The sequence below is a fragment of the Corvus brachyrhynchos genome, unplaced genomic scaffold (genome assembly GCF_000691975.1).
Source record: "Corvus brachyrhynchos isolate BGI_N302 unplaced genomic scaffold, ASM69197v1 scaffold101, whole genome shotgun sequence".
In the NCBI taxonomy this organism is placed as follows: Eukaryota; Metazoa; Chordata; class Aves; order Passeriformes; family Corvidae; genus Corvus; species Corvus brachyrhynchos.
The window spans coordinates 21,198,839-21,216,133 of record NW_008237239.1 but is presented as its reverse complement, the minus strand read 5'-3'; the positions used below and the strand labels follow the sequence as shown (position 1 = coordinate 21,216,133).

Genomic DNA, 17,295 nt, shown 5'->3' with positions numbered 1-17,295 from the left:
TTTTTTTTTTGTGTGTGTGTGTGTGTGTGTGTTTGTGTAAGGAAGTAAAATGCAAGTCTCAGTTCTCAAGTGGTCTTGAAATTATGCAGCTTGTGCTGGAAAATCTACCTTCCTTGTTTTTCTTCACCTGCCAAGCCCTGTTGATATTGATAAGGATTAGGTTTTTGGGTTTTTTCTTTCTGGGATTAATTGAGTCTCCTGTTTGTCAGTTCAGAAACTCCACCAACTCAGAGGCTAAGGGGGTTCTCAGAAGGCATTTTTCCAGATGGTGTTAGCAGTGCAGTGCCTGTAGCCATCTGACCTGAGTTTTACCTCAATATGCTGTGTGTTTACCATGGGCTCTCCCTCCTGTTAATTTTCCCCAGATCAGTTTAGAACATTTCATTTACTAAGTCAGTGAATTTGCATATGAACAGCTCATCACCAGCTCTGGTGGGTTCTAAAGCCAGAAAGCAAGGTGCTGCCGAGCCTACCTTCCATGCTTAATTAATTTCTCAGTGATGTTTCTAGCTCCTGAATATTTTGCTGCTAGTTTAACACAGAGGGAGATGTTTGATGCATAACGTTAGGGTATTCCACCAACAGCCCAGATTTAGATTTTTCCAAATGTGCTACTGCTCTGCTTGCAGGACACCCTGTGTATGTAGTACCATCTGCCATCATTGATGCTGTATTCTACAGAATGAATGCCAGCCCCATTCAGAAGCCTTTGCTGTGGTATCCAGCTCATCATCTGCTCTGGTTCACTTCAGCAGGTGTGAAAAGACCTGGACTGCCCTGCTGTGAAGCTTAGAAAGCATGGAAATCACAGCCAAAAATGCCCATTTGGACACAGTGCCAGTCGATTCACTCAGAGCCAGTTCATTAGAGTTCGCATATTGCACTTTGCCAATGAGCTGATCTCCCACATCTATTGCCAGCTATTTCTTTCCTTCAAACAGCTGACATGTGTGCAAAAGCATTCATTCCAATTCATCAATTGCTTCAGCTTTTGCTCTAGTGTTACGTTAACAGCTATCAAAGGCTCGCTCTTCCCTCACTTCTGACCATGTAGATGTTGCCTCTTACCTTCTGGCAGGTCTCCAGAAGAGACAGAGGTCTGAAAGCTTCTGCCTAGTGGGAGTTTCAGGGCTTTACCTCTCAAATTTTAAATTACCAAAATGGCACGGTGAAGTTGCTCCAACTCACCTGTATTAAAAATGTCACATAATGTGTTGCACAGGGAATTGGCATTGGGGTCCTAAAAGTGGACATGTGGACTCTTAGTAAGAGGAGTTGCTTTCCCTGGTATAGGTGGAAGGTTTTAAATGTCCACTGGCATTCCAAACTTATTAAAACAAATATTTAAGTCCTGATGATCTTTCTCACAGGGAAATTACTTTATTGGGTCTGAAAGGTACAAATTTTCACTTTAAATTCACACTAAAAAATGCCTTGCTTTGTAGGCATTTGAAATATAGAATGCCCAACAAATTCTTTCATCCTGATTGTCACCTGTCAGGAGCAGCCATGCAGACACCAAGTTTGAAGGCATTAGCCTCCTATACCACCAACATTTGTCAGCAGCCTCTCTCATCAGTGTTGGTTCTGGTTGTTGGGTACGAACTCAGCCCTCCTCAGCTGCCTCCTTGGCCGTCATGTTGTGAATCTGAAATAGTTCCTGGCCATCCTGCTTGACTCTGCTTTTCCTCTCTGGTGTCTGGGAGGTGAAAATTCTCACACTTAGTGCTGTGGTTTCCACTGTCCAACACTGGAAATAACCATGGGATTCCATGAGTCCTCTCCCAGAGCTGGGGTGGGAGTGAGCTGGAAGTCAGACTTGACCAGTGTCCAGTCTTGACCAGCTTGTCCCCAGAAGTGGTCTGGAAGGCCTCTGTGATAGTTTGCTGAACCACTCAAAACCTACACATCAATTTTGGATGCATGGCCAAAATAATGTAACAAAATGGTTTCACAGACCCAAACTGGCTTATCTGTGTGTACATTTATCAAACCTTGGGTCCTACAATACAATGGACCCAGGAGTGATTCCAGTGATTTTTGGACTGGAGAGAAAGAGAAGAGCCCCATCTAGATGATTCAGTCTCTGTCATAGTTTTGCAGTGTAAAGTCACTTCTTTCTTTGTAGCTTTGGAGGCAGGCAGATGAGCTGTAGTGTTTACCCAAATTCAGTACTGATAATTAATATAATGGATATCCAGAATTTTGTTCCACCCACTCCAAAATTGTGATCATAAACTGGGAATAATAGCAACACTTCTGTCCTTTTGATGCCTACATCTGATTTGCCTGCCAGAACAGACTTACACCATGATATAGGAGCAGCAAGCAAAATTTAGCAGTTTTGTTTTATGCTGAGAAATGGATATGAATGTTCTGTGCTATCAAAGCAAGAAAATAAGAAATGTTATCAGGTGTTCCTTTGTAAAATACAAACTTAATTCTGAGCCTTCTGACTTTGGTGGTGGCTTTGAAGTGCTAAAATATAGAATGCTTTGTTGAATATGTATGGATACTAGAGGCCGTGCTGAACACTTTCTTGTGTCCAAAACATCCATCGCTAATGTAGCTCTAATAAACTCATTCCTTCAGCATTCTCACCTCTACTGGTTATTGAGATGACACCCAGCTCCTGAATAAAATATATATGTGTATTTTACTTATGCTCTTTATCAACAAAGGGCTAGCTCCTCTTCTTTTTTCCCCAGAAAATAAGAAGACAATAGTCATCTACTATGGGTTGTAGAACTAGCCTGATGTGGAAGGAATTGTTTTTCTTTTTATACAATGAGGGAGAGAAAGTCATAAAATGAGAAAACTACATGAAATAATTTTACATACAGGGATAAATGCATAGAAATGGATTCAATTACATTATCATAACAAAAATGTTAGAAAAATGGTTCTCTAAAGTATTTTAATTAATAAAAAAACCCACCAAATTATTACTGAACTTTAATTGAAAAATCTGTAGAGACTGGGATGGAAAGTAAAATCTGGTTTTTTAAATGAGTATCTGGGGGATGTGGATGTGATTACTAGTGATGCCTGCTTATTGTAGCTCTTCTCCCTGTGTTTTTTGCTGCTGCTGCTGGAATAGAAAAGCTTATTGCTGAAAAAGTTGTTAGTCTTTACTTGAATCTCTTAGGTGGCATCTTAGGGGAGCGTAGTCTTTGTACTGCAAACAATGGAGGTATAAGCTTATCCCTTTAAAATTAGACACATATGTGAAAGCTAAAACAGATGGTTTAGACTCAACTTTACAAATTAAAAAAAAAGGTGAGTAGTTTCAACGTTTAATAGCAGATACAAAGTGTTACAGGCTTCCACATCTGTGGAATTTCCTAAAGGGAGGACATGAGTACAAGGACGGGAGAATCAACTTTTTGGTGATTAGAAAGCAATGAAAGAAGAATTGAGTATTTTGTTAACTTTTGAATAATGTTTGTGATGTTTAATCTCATATGTTCTGTTTCTTCTAGCTACGAATATCGTGGCTCATCCATGGTGTCTTGCTGGGAAATGTATCCCTGGTGCTGGTCGAGAACAAGACAGGAAAGGAGCAGAGCTGGACGTTCTGGCATTCAGAGAACAGCGAAGGCTTGGGAATATGGCAGTGGATGATCTTACCTCTCCCAGATATACTGGATAGGTATGAGTCTTCTCCTCATTCTCCTGCACGGTGGTCAATCCTGTCAACACTAGCTACCTGGCGATGAAAATGGCCAGCATTTCTCCTGGAAGCTGTTCCCTCAGGGAGAAGTGCTTTGTCCTCCATGAGGCATCTTCTGTTAGAAGCAGAGAATGAGAATAGTGGAGTATTTAGAGCAAAGCACACAATTTTGCAACTCCCAAGTCAAAGTTTTGGCTCACAGGCTGGGTCAATGGGTAGTCTACAGCAAGATGCTTAAACTTCTGTGTCTCCATTTCACCAGCTGGGAACCACTCTCTTGGCATACTGTTCTATGTTTGGTGCTCTTTCATAGTTTGCTAGAGATGGATGTGAGCTCCATAGCTGATATTTTTTCGGGATGTCAAAGCCCCTGGTATTCATTGTGTCTAGATCTGAGGATGAAGAGGTGGGAAAAGAGCCTGCTGCAAAATCAGACAAGGATCCAACTGAACACCTTTGTTTTAGCTGTAGCTGAAGGCTCACCTTACTAAAGGGCTGTGCATGGCTCTATTCTGGCTTTAAGCATAGAAGGTTTATCTGGTAGCATATGCTTAATCTGGTAGCATATGTTTATTTAGAATGTTGTTTTAGCTGTTTCTTACAAGTCAGCTTTAAGGGAATACTCTTGTTCATTGTTTGCTTTTAGTGTGTGCTGTTTCTAGAGAAGGCACAGACATACTTCACCTCCTGCTGCCCTGGCCCTTGGGCTGCAAGATGCATCTACCATCTGTGTCATGAGTACTGCTTTCCCTTGTCTTTTTGGAAACCTGTGCCCTAGAAATAATGGATTTCATTAAGGGGTAGTTTGCTTTGTAAGAACTTTGAACAAACATATGAATATGTCTTCTATCTTACTGGCACTTGGGGATGCACATAGGCTGCAAATACAACAAGGACACTGCCAATGCTTTGGTCCTGAATGTATAATTAATATGTGTGCGTCAAAGATTTTAAAAATGCCAGCATAAAGCTTATTGTGCAGTCACTGGTGAAGCACCATTTGTAAAAATACCTGGTTGCTTCGTTCCCTTCAGCTGTGTTTCCTTTGAAGAATGGTATATTTTGCCATTATTATTTTAGTGATTTATTTCCTAATGTTGCCGGGGGAATGTTTTGTACCTGAATTATTCTGTACCCTTGTAATATTGCTTTCCTTTAAATTCTCTCTGGTTGCACAGTCAGGCAGAGAACACTTTGATCTTAGGAGCCAGGCTAGCAGTGATTCATGAGAAATCATGGATTCAGCTGATAACACGGTGCTGACTATTATGTATAAGGTGCTGACATGCTTACTTCCCTATTGCTTACAGACAGGTGGGTTCCCTGAAGGGAGGGAGTTTGTTGGAGGTTAAGACATAAGCAAGGAAAACTTCAAAGTTTTGGTGTCTCTTGAAAAGTTTTTGTCCTTATTTATTCACAGAAAGTGCACTGTATTAATGAATTTTTCTTCTAAGATTGATTGAATTGAAGCCAATCCTTCCTGGGAAGAAAGAAGTCTCCTGTGAGACTTGAAAATACTGCAAGCATCTTTCTTACCATCTCAAAACCTGTTTTTTAGAAAATCTGGACTGATGTACAGATTGGGAAGGAATTCTATGGAAGTATACACCAAAAGGGTACCAGTGAGACTCCAGTGTATAAATGGAGATAAATGACAGTTTTATTGAACTGTAAGAAGTACTTAATTGATGTGAACACAGTGCTGGTGCTGCTGAAAGCTTGCTGTGTCTGTCTTTTTCTAATTGGTTCCTGTGTCAGAAGCTGTGAGGGTCTGTGTTAGAACCATGATATTGCAGATATTCCTACAGGAGGAGCTGAGAGTTTAAATCAGCTCATAGAAGTAAAGCTCTCGAGTAAAACACACCAGTGTACCAGTTTCATACAAAATTAAAGCATGTTCTATTGTGATTGGGAAGCTGAATGGAAAGTGTTATTAATAACAAGATAATATGCTCTAAAACTGCTTAAAAGCATGCTTGTTTAAAAGCTGCTTAGCCGTAATTTCCATGTTTGGCTTACAGCACTTCAAAGAATCATTAGGAAGACTTCCAAGAAATTAGATCAGCTCTATCTTTAGAAACAGACATTTCTTAAATGTTTGAAATCCCTCAGGCTTTTGGGAGAAATCATACTTTGGCAGAAAATCACAGCTAGATCATTTCAGGTGAATTGGCAATAACAGAAAGGAGGGAGGACTAAGACAAAGAAGTTAAATTGTGACCAAGGGATGGTAGATTTCTAGCTCTGTGTTAGCCTGGGAAGCCTTGGACACGTGCAATTGCAATTTCACTCTCTGTGAGGTCTTGACTTTTCTGTATGGACATGAAAGAAGCTGAAGTGCTGGCACTTTATGTCTTCCTGAAGTTATCTATCCTTCCTTGTTCCAGAAGATGTTGGCAGAGCAATCCTGAGAGTTAGCTCATGTGTTGTGTTGACTAACAGAGTTGATGAACGGAGTTGTAACCCAATTCCAAGTGCTCAGTATCTTCTGTGCATTGTGGGGGAAGTGCCAAGGGCCTGGTCGAGGATGTGTCATCAAAGCAGCTACAATTAAAGAAGCCAGCTGTGGGCAAGAGCTCCTTAAGCTGTTGGATGAACAGGTTGTGCCTACCAGAGGCAAAAGGCAGCACCTCCAGAGATGTTGTATTTTAAGTTGCCAGTGAGATACACTCAACATGAACAAACAATCCTTGCTGTGATTTGTTATCCCCTGTAGAGCCACTTACCCCTCTCTGAAGGATGCATTATCTGCAAATCAAATAATCTGCACAGATTGGTGAAAGCTAGAGGTATTGTTATTTTTACTTACTGGAATTTACACATTAGTGCAATACTACAACATTTCAATTGAGAGTAGAGTAGACAACCACGTTATTGTAAGATTGTTTTATTTGATGGAAAATTATTATTGGTTTTCCAGTGAAAAGTGATGAGCTTGTCAAGGACTTTTCTTTTTTAACTTCACAGAAATGGAAGTTGGAAACAGTCTTGAAAGCTGTGTTGTAGCTGGTAGTTGCTTTTTTTATATATTTGCTTTTAGTTAGTACATGTGAATTTAAATTTTAGTAATGATAATGTGAGAAGGTGACAATAAGAGCAAACAGAAGCCTGATGTAATTGAAGATGAGTGATTTGTGTAGCTAATAATTAGACATTCTGTTAGTTCAACAGTGTGGTTAAGGTACAGCACAGATAAAATACAAGCACGTGTAACTAAGGGATTCTCTGGAGCTTGCTGTAGGCTGATGCTCATTATCTCCAACGCTTAGCAACTGTTTGCTACACAGTGTGAGAGGTGGAAAAGGATTAACTCTAATAGGCTGAGGCCTGACTGGAAAATTAATGCTTTAAGAAAAAAATTCTAAATCTCTTGATTTTTACTCCTTTGATGAAGCTGAGGCCAGCCATGTGGAGCAGCATGTAGACCAGAAGTTCTCTGGGTCCTTCTACCACCTGACTGAAGTTGTCTGGAAGTAGATTCTGTGTGAGCCAGCCCAGCCCAGCTCTGGACTTTTAAGGCCTATATTCTCTACTAATCCTTTTCTTTAAAGATTTCACTGTAACCTCTGTAAGGGAAATCTGGTAAAAGTGACTAATATTAATAGTAACCTGTCCTACCTCAGTGCAGTCTCATGACAGAAGAAGACTGTGTAGAAATACAAAAGGAATTTAAATGTGTTTGTTGGTTAGAAAGGTTTCTTTGGTTTACTTCTTAAGTTTAATTTTTTTGGCATTACAACATCTAAATTTTCAGCCAGTCTTAATTAGTAGTGGCCAGATGGAGGAAGGAGTGAGAGGAGTTTACTTGAGGTCCCAGGAAATTAAATTTTCAGTAATAAATAGCTGCACCATTTACCTTGTCACTGATAGCAATGCCAGGCCATGTCCTTCTAGCAGGGAAGCATGTTCAGAAAGTGAAAAACCAATTTTCTTTTGGTCCCATTGTGCTCAGAGAGCTTCAAAATTATTTTCTTGCTGATGACCTTCTCCTGAACACAGACTGAGAATTTTACTATGTTGGAAGGGATCGGTAAGGTGACTTACCTGGAAGGCTGGTAAGGATGAGAGCTTCCTGAGAAGGAAAACAGAAAGGCCTACAGACAGCAGTTACCTCAGAGGGTGATACTCTGTTGTAACAAGTCAGAACTCATGTCCCACCAATTGCACTTTCTATTTTTTTTAAACAGACTTCATTACCTATTCCGATTTTGCAGACTTGCTGGATTTTTACAAACCACACTGGTTCTCATTAGGTTTTTGTCTCCATCTCCATGTGGGATTCCCTTTCAGTCCGTGGGAGTGAGATTTTTCTGCCTGGATCCTTCAGCAGCTCTGTGGCAGCCACAGCACCTGGGGACCCTCTCACTCATTGTAGCAGTAAAAAGAAATTGTCTCATCTCATACCGCTGTATCTCCACCAGCTGTGGCTAAGCACTCTTCTTGTTCAGTAATTTTTCTTGTATTGCTCTGTCTCTCCCTCACACTCCTTTCAGAATTTATTTATAATAAGTTTCTGAGAGTCAGGTTTCCCATTCAGGAAGAAAAGGAAAAGGAAGGTTCTTGGCAACATTTTTGACCCAGAGACCTGTTTATCTCATGTTATTCCTAAATTTTCTTCCCATTCTTCTAAGAAGAAACAGGGACCCTCCATGAAAGCCAGTCATATGTCTGCCTACACATTACCACGTGTGTATTAATTGGTCACATCTGCACCCAGACCTCTTCAGTCTGTCTTACATCCATCCAACAAGCCTAGGCTGTGTAATCCTGAAGTGGCCACACATTACTTTGTTAAAAGCAGTGAGACCTTAACAACCATATCACTGCTCTTCTGCTCTTCAGCATTAATTATGTCTGTCTGCTACTGTCCTTCTGAAAGAGCTATTCTGCAAATGGTTGTTCTGTGCATCTGAAAAGGGGGTTTTGGTGACAGTGTGTGCAGAGTGCCTGTGACAGATTTTGTACATGCATGGCAGCCTTTAATAACACCTTTGAATCTCAATCTTTATTACTAGCCATTAAGTAACTTCCTGCATGGCAATTCTGTCACTGTAAATGAGTTTGGTTAGCATGCTTATATTTCTCCAAATAATCTTATTCCATCTAAATGTGTCTTTTATCCCAAATAATAAGAATTACTTTATGAAGTGAGCTAACAATGCATCATTTGTAACAGAGAAGTTAATGGGAACCCAAATGTAATAAGGGTTAGTGACCTGAAATTTCTCCATTCTGTGAGAACCTTGGTCTCAAGCAGGTTCAGCCATAATTATTTTAGCTAGGTAGAGAGAGAAATCAGTTCCGTCAGAGGCAAAACATTACCAGTTATGAAATGAGATCTGTACGTACAGACACACTGTGTTCGTGTCCCTGCATGGGGGATTGAGTACAGAGGAGATTAACGTTCAATCTTGGTTAATAATCCCTGTCTTTTATGACAAAAAGAAAAAAAATAGAAAAAAAATAGTTATTATGAGCCTTTCTAAAATAATGGGATGAAGGCAGCTGCCTGAGTCTGGGTAATGAAAACCTGAACTGTCTGTATGAGCCAGGGATAATATTTAGGTGGAATTCAGAATAGTTACTGAAGGGAGGGAGCTGCAGTATTTGCACAAAATCAGCTCACAGAGGTCTTCACTGCAATGAGGATGGGTTTTTTATTTCCCTTCCATCAGAAGAAGATAGAATACATGCAAAAGCTAACATTTCTGTGCAATGAAGATCTAAGGATTGATGTGAGCAAAAGAGTTTGTCCTCATGGAGGCTATACCAACATAGCTATAAATATATCTTCACACGTTTAGTTCTGCATCTCCCTCTATAATAAGCCCCAAATATTTTGGGGTGAACCAGTCTTCTGTTAGGATCAAGAAAAAAAATAAGTAGTCAAAAAGGACCAACTGAAGAGAAAACCCGGGGTGATGTGACGAAGCTCAAACATTGACCACGCTGAAATAAAACCCAAGCTTCAAAAAGCCTGAGGAATGGGAAAGGTCTTTGATGTTATCCCGTTTTGGTGAGATTTAACTGAGTTAAAATACACTTTCAAAGAACTGTTCATCTGGATTGAGAGATCACAGACGGGGCCAAAGAAACAAACCAAAAAAGCTCATTTTTTGCCATTTCTTATCTGTGATTCTGAAATATTTGAGCTGTGGTCACCCTTGAGTGGTTTTTGGATTGATGTAAAATTGTATCCTTCATATGGAGGAGCTGATGTTCCCCAGAGATGAGATTGAAATGGGGGGAGAGGGGGTGTTGTCCCCCCGGTACAGCATTTCCTATTTGCCTCAAACAGAATTTCTTTTAAAAAAGGCCTTTGTGTGCCTTTTCTTTCACAGCTCAGCTAGCACTCAGCTCTGCAGGGTGTAACTTGTACTTCCCAGCTGTCAAACATCTAAGGAACCTTTTTTCTAGTTGTGCTCCCAGTTGAGTAGGGCAAAAGGAGACAGTTAAGTAATTTCCACCAGCCCTCAAATAATAATTTTTCTAATATCCAAGTCATTAAAGCGTTTCATAGCTGCCACACTTTCATTCCTATGAAGAAATCTAGCTTACAAACACAGACTTATCTGAGGAGGATTTGGGTTCCATGTGAAGAAGTTGCTGGGATTTATTAAGCAACAAAGTCATGACAAACTTGCCAGCACTACTTTTGCTGCTCCTGTATAATTGCCTTCAGGAATATTTTTTCATGGCCATTCACTGCAGCATCTGTGTTTGCAATGGGTGTGTCTGTGCATGGCTGTGGTCCAGTGTCTGTGCTGTACTGGAGCCAGTGGAGGTACTGGGTGTGCAGTCAGGATTTCCCCCTTTTGATCTGCGCAGAAACACCAGTCACCATTGTCACCTCCAGAACTGTTCTGAGTCACTGCAGTAACATCTGCTGCTGCTGCTTCAGTATCAGCTCCCACCAAAGTCAGAGGGAGTTATTTCATTGATTTCAGGGATCAAAGGGAAAGAAAAAAAAATAAAAAAAAGAGAGAGGGAGCAAGGGAATGAGGTTGTCTGTGGGGTTTTTTTCATCTCACTGATGTGTGACATTTCCATCTTCAGTTTTGATTAAATTTCCCTTAATTAGTCCATTAAGCTAAAGCCACCAAAGCTAATGATTGAAATGTTGGTTAACTGATGATCTTGTTTCAATGGAATTTGAAAGACATCATATTTCTAAATTAATAGTGGCATTAAACTAGAGAAGATAAAATGATGAACTATTTGTTGCAGAAATGCTGGTCTCAAGAGAAGGTTTGTACTGAAACTGCTTTCGTGTTAGGAAAAAATAAGATTAATAGGCAACCAAAGCAGCACTGATGGTCCTAATAGTGTTTAGCATTCACAGAATTTTTGTATTTTAGGGGCATTTCTGTCATTTTTTTCATCTCTGGTGAGCTTGTGGAAACTTCTCAAGAGTTCTGGTCCCGGTGCTCCTGCAGGTGAAATCAGCAAGGCTGTCTCTTAACTTGAATGAACTGTAAATAAAAGTAAAAAGCAATCTATTGCATTCTCATATGGGCATGTTACATGGCACTCCCTTCAACAAGAGAAATACTGGTTTGTATCATGCCTTTGAGTTCTTAGGAGCTGAACATTTGATAATTCTCATAAGAACAACCCTTTATTGTTTGAAGAGACACGACATGAAAAGTGCATCAAAGCGTAACACCTTGGGGCATGAACCTTAGGTTCTGCCAAGGAAATTGCCTGAAGATATTTTTAGAAGTGCTTCATTGCCTGGAGCCACAAAGAAGGTCCACAGTAGTCTTTACTGAAGTATGTCTCCTCTGCTCCCTGAGCTAAAGTCTGCAGTAGTGGAGGGAAAAGCTGACAGAGAGGAACTGTTTATTTGTCTTTGTAATTAATTCTACAGCCTCAGTTTAACACCTTACAAACATAAATTCGCATCAACAAACACAAATTCAGATCGAAGTGTCCCTGTCTCCAAGTGGCATTTAGTGTGCACTCTGAGGGAACAGGTTGAGGATCAAATGCACCAGACTTGGTCCCTTAAATGCAGCACCAAGGGTCACTGTGTGCAGGGCACTGATTTTCACACAGAGCCATCTGAAAGATGCGCAGCTGAATCAGTTTCCACCCTACCTCTTCCTGGGCATTTCAACAGCACACAACAGGGAAGGAGAAGCTTCTGCTGAGCTAGAGTCTGTATTTTACAGCCTGAGGTAGGTGCTGGTTCTCCATAAAATACCAGACTGTGACCTGTGGTGTTCAGGACCTGTTTCACACACGGTTCAGTCATCTTTGCTGCTGGCACTGTGACTTGCAGGAAAAAGTAGATCAGAGCCCACTATGTCTGCTCAACAGCTTTTGTTTAAGTTTTGTATTGCATGTCTCAAACTGAACAGCTTATGTTTGTGCTGGAGCTTGTAATTTCATTTGAAGTGTTGTGGGATGTCAGCTGTAGAGCAAATGAGAGTGGGAGGCAAGGGGAGGGCAGCCAATTCAGTCAAAAGCCAATTTAATATCCAAGGATTTTATGTTCCTTTCAGTTCTCCTAGGCATACCCACAAGGGGTTTCAGGTATCCCAACTAAGAACTGTGAGACTGCTGGCAGCATTAATCTTCAGTTGCCCTTTTTATGGATTTGGGAAGGCTAAAACTACACTTCTGTGATATTCAGACTTGTATGGATGGAGCTGCCACCTTTTGAACTGATAAAGATGGATCATTTAGCAAAGAAAATTGTGTCTTGCAATTTGGAGTTTCTTTTGATGCTAGGGATACTCTTCCTTCACCATATCCACCATTATTCCATATCCACCATTATTCCTGTCAGTCACCTGCTCTTCCATGGCAGCTGCTCACATCTTTAGAACAAATGAAGTCAGTTTTAAAGAAGTCTCTCCATATGTGCAATGCATGTCTTAAAGGAGTGAGAAATTTCAGTATTGGAGCATCGTTGCTTTTCTTTACCAGAACTAAAGAAGGAGGAACATAGTAACTATATAAATCTTTTCTGTTGTGTCAGGTTTTCTGACTCTGTCCCCAGCTGTAGCTTAGCAAGGACACCAATTGCAGAAGATGATGGCATTTCAACCTACATATCCTCAAAGTCACATATATCCCTGGGGTCTGTTTTAACTTCTGCCAAACCTCACTGTCCCCTCTGGAAAGCTGCCCTGTGTTTGAGAACAATGTGGAAGTTGGTTACATTTGCTGACAGAGTCAGGCGGCTCAGTCAAAATCCACATTGGAAACACAGGAATATGCTGTCCCAGAGTAAATATGCATATGATTAGGGAAAACTTCACTGGAGTTTTGGTTTTGAGGTTGGCTTGCTGGTAAAGGAGAGGTAGTATTTAAAAACAGTAGAAATCACCAAGATTAATGTAAGAATACTAATAACATGCACAAAGCTAAGAGAAAATATTTTTAGACCCTGTGCCATGCAGAAAGGACCACAGTATGTGAGAAGAAAATAAAGTCTGCCAGTGTTTAGATTTTTGCTGCAAGGAAGAGACAGGATTTCTAAAGCCTTTCTAAATAAATAGAAAATACCTTGCTCCTCAAAAATACCTTGCTCTGTCATCATTGTCTTGTCTAAACTGAAACACCTGCAAGAATTCACATTCTGACTGAACATTTATTCACTCTCTTGCTCTCTTGGGCCTGCTCAGAGCTGAGTCTAGCAGCTCTGAGCAGTGCCCCAATACCCACGCCCTTTACAATAAACCGACTGTGTCCCAAGACCTGCCTATAGAGATCTCTCGTCTCCATCTGTCACCGTCTACGTCCGGCCGTCCCGACCTGGACCCCAGAACCCCAGAAACCTACAATTAGGGAAAACTTCACTGGAGTTTTGGTTTTGAGGTTGGCTTGCTGGTAAAGGAGAGGTAGTATTTAAAAACAGTAGAAATCACCAAGATTAATGTAAGAATACTAATAACATGCACAAAGCTAAGAGAAAATATTTTTAGACCCTGTGCCATGCAGAAAGGACCACAGTATGTGAGAAGAAAATAAAGTCTGCCAGTGTTTAGATTTTTGCTGCAAGGAAGAGACAGGATTTCTAAAGCCTTTCTAAATAAATAGAAAATACCTTGCTCCTCAAAAATACCTTGCTCTGTCATCATTGTCTTGTCTAAACTGAAACACCTGCAAGAATTCACATTCTGACTGAACATTTATCTCTAAAAGATAGAGCAGTAAGCACTAGCAATAGATCTACATTAAAGAGCCCCACGAATGGCTTAACTTCTGCTGGTGTAAAACATCAAGATACAATAGAGAGTTAAGTTTAGAAAATATTTTTTATTCACTTGCAGCTTGTTCTACAGCATGTGATAGTTTCATGTTTTTATAGTCTTGATGCAACCTCTCAGCATTGTATCTGACTTCTGAGCTATGGCTGGCTGCTTTCAGAAATTGTTCTGTTTCCTAAGCAGAGCATTTTGTTTTTATGTGGCAGATATGCATTGAGAGAACATGAACTTGCTAAACTAAGAGAAAACCTAAATCCATGAGTACACAAAATTAATGCATGGTCAATATACTGTCAGATTTGAAGTATTTGGTTGTGGGTAATTTTTGCTCTTCCTGTTGCCTTGTAATATCACTGAGGGTGAATTTACAGTGATCTTTCTTCTGGTAATGTAAGAGTGGCATAACTTCCTGGCAAAAGCCAGCTTTCCTTAAATCAGGAAGTGATTTAAGGCAAACCTCCTCGTCTTCTATACGGAGATAATGAGTTCTGCTCTTCCTGTGGACTACCCAGTGTCAGTTCCTCTCTTTTGTGACTGCCAGGGCTGTCAGATATCCTTTGCTTCCTAGAGAGCACATCAACACCAAATACTTTCTAAAAGGGTTTCAGCCTTTGATTGCTAGTTCCTTTTAGGAACTCCAGATTGCTTCAGGAGCCCTGCCTACCTATTTTTCTTAATACTTTGGGGTATAAATCACTTGTGAGAATAAAATCACTTAGAGGGGTGTTTGTTTGGTTGGTTTTTTATTTGTGCCAGAATCCAGGGGACTTTGTTTTCTGACCACACACATACACTTCTCCCTCATTCAGGCTGTTTGTCTCTGGAGAGAAGAGGGGCAATATTGTCTTATTCTGTCTGCCTTAAAAAAAGTGTAGCTCTCCTCTTCAGATCATCTTTCATTGTTAGGAATGAGCATACTTTCTCCATCACTTTATATTTTTATATGTGAAAAGTTTTTCTCCACCATTCAAAAACTGCTGTAATTGTTCAGAGCTCTGAATTTCATGTTCTTTAGCAGAATTTAATCCCATTTTTTCCAATCTGTGCAGGTTTTGGTTTCAGATCACCGCTTCATGGGAAGAAGGCTCTGATGCCATTATTGCTTTTGACAATGTCTCCCTTAGCCTGGACTGTTATTTAACAAGTAAGTTTTCCTTTCATCTGCAAATGACTTGTCTTTTATTTGCCGTATAATTGAAACTCGGAAACTGGGGGGAACGGTCTGGATGTTGTTATCCTCAAAAGACTCTGAAAGGTAAAGGTCTGTGTCAGAAATCACTGTGCTTAGGCAGGGGACCCCATCTTACTGCTGGAGCAGAGCAGGGAATGGGTTTCCAGTTTGGCATAAGTGGACAGTGAGACATACAGTGTGGGGGAGCAGCTTCCAGCTGAGGCAGAACCATCACCTATATGCCCAGGCTGATGCAGAAGCCAGTCTGTGATTATAGATTTCCACATGACCTGGTTTGCTGTGTGACAGTTATCGAAATGAATGACAGCTGGACACTGGCTGGGGAAAGACAGGCGTCCTGTGACTGACACTGACTTGGCAATGACATTGGGTACCGTACTCCAGTTAAACTAGAACAAGGTCATTTTATTTACACTGACACGCATTTAAGTCTGAATCAGAAACTAGGATCTTCACACTCTACTGCTCTGGGGAAAAATTTGGATTCTGATCCTGGCTTTGTGATTGACTGGCCTCTAGAATATGCCCAGTCTATATCTCTGATGCCAGATTTCACCATAGATTTTTATTAAACATTTGTGTCTGACTCATCTTTCATAATCTCATGCATAGTGAATTGCTTCATTTGTAAATGTGTTCAACGATCTGCCACCCTGTACCTCAGACCAACAACTTACATAAGGTCTGGAGAATTGCTGCTCTGAACAAATTAAACTTCTGCCTTGGGCTGAGCAGCAGAACTTAAGTGCATCCTTTCTTCTCCCAGGCTTGAAGCTGCGACCTCTGCAGCCCTGTTCAGATTGAAAACCTCTAAACGAATTCTGTAGTCAGAATGCTTTGCATGCTTTGTGTTATGTTCATTTGCATTGCCTGGGGCATGAGTCTCTCCATTTATGCAGTGATACCTGTTGGTTTCTGTGCATAAGTACAATATACCTCAGGTTCCAGTATTCAGAGAGATCTTAAAATTAAAATAGAATTAAAGAAAATTCCTCATAGTTTTACTGGCTAAAAAAAAAAATTGTAACAGTTGCTAAAGATTGTATTCTGTATTTCTGCCTTGTGTCTTCATTCACTTGCTGTTTTGTCTACCACTCATTCCTGTTTATTTTTCTTTTGTCTCAGTTCTGTAACAAAAATGGAAAGTAAATCTGCCCATTTCTTTTAATGATGTTATATCCTGTGACTGCAGGCTCTTACTCTCAGCACAGAAGTCTGTAGCCCTTATTTTAGCTTCAATTTTGGCTTACATACTGACTCAGTCCCCCTCAGCCATAAACCAATCTGTGATTTCTTGTTTCCTAGTCAGTGGAGAGAAGACACCTCGAGGTACCACTCCAGACTCAAGCAATTTGCTCACCAGTAGAGGTGGCCAGAAGAAGTTTGGATGGGAACAAAAGCTCCTGGGAAATCTCCAGCTCAGCAGTGCCCCCATTTCTGATCCAGCAGGTAATTGTCGAGTCTGAGAAGCATCATCAGATAGATTTCCAGCTACCACAGATTTCAGTTAGATGTGGCTAAATGCATTTTTTTTTCCCCAGAGCCTTTGTTTAGAGCTTTTCCCAAGTCCCATACAAATAAAACAAAACAAGTTCTAGAAAGGAATTACCTTTAGCTGCTAACTGTGACTTGGATTTTGACTGTAAGCTGGTGAAAGAACCAGAGGGGGCCTCTTCTTAAAGTAAAGTGTGGTTTTAAACTGTAAGATATGTTTGTTTGGTGTCATGGTCATCTAAAAATTGGCAGGAATCAAAATGAAGTGTCCAAATTGACTGAGTTCAGAATTTTTTAACTTGAACACCCAACTCTAGTTAATATAGACTTGGTTTGAACTAACATAGCCTCACTTTTTCAGTAAAATATTCATTGTCTATTTGAAACAGTACAGCATTGGACTTTGTTTTTAAAATATGATTTTTCTTTTGTTAGAAATGTCAGTCTTGAATGTTCATGTTACTTTATTCCTCCCTACCCTTCAGCTCCTCTTTCCAACCTGTGATGGTGTGGGCCCAATAGATATTAGAATTCCCTTCCCTGCCTTCTCCCTCCCATTGTTGTCTCCCAAATGTTTCCCTCTCTCCTCTCCCAGGCTTTCCCACATACTCACAATACCTGTTTTGGGCTTTAAAGGTGCATTTCCATTTGAATCTGCTTCCTTCCCTCCTCCTTGCCAGCCTCTCTTCTGGGAGCCGTTCCAGCAGCCACCACCT

General features: G+C 40.5%; 1 protein-coding gene across 2 annotated transcripts in view; it reads left to right on the top strand.

Moving 5' to 3' along the window:
* Positions 1-17,295, top strand: part of ALK (anaplastic lymphoma receptor tyrosine kinase) — a 225,730-nt gene that overhangs the window by 164,269 nt on the left and 44,166 nt on the right. For both annotated transcript variants that reach the window (XM_017730126.1, XM_017730125.1), the window contains exons 8-10: positions 3,483-3,652; positions 14,943-15,037; positions 16,391-16,534. In XM_017730126.1, coding sequence (XP_017585615.1) covers positions 3,483-3,652; positions 14,943-15,037; positions 16,391-16,534 — 409 coding nt within the window. The remainder of the gene's footprint in view (positions 1-3,482; positions 3,653-14,942; positions 15,038-16,390; positions 16,535-17,295) is intronic.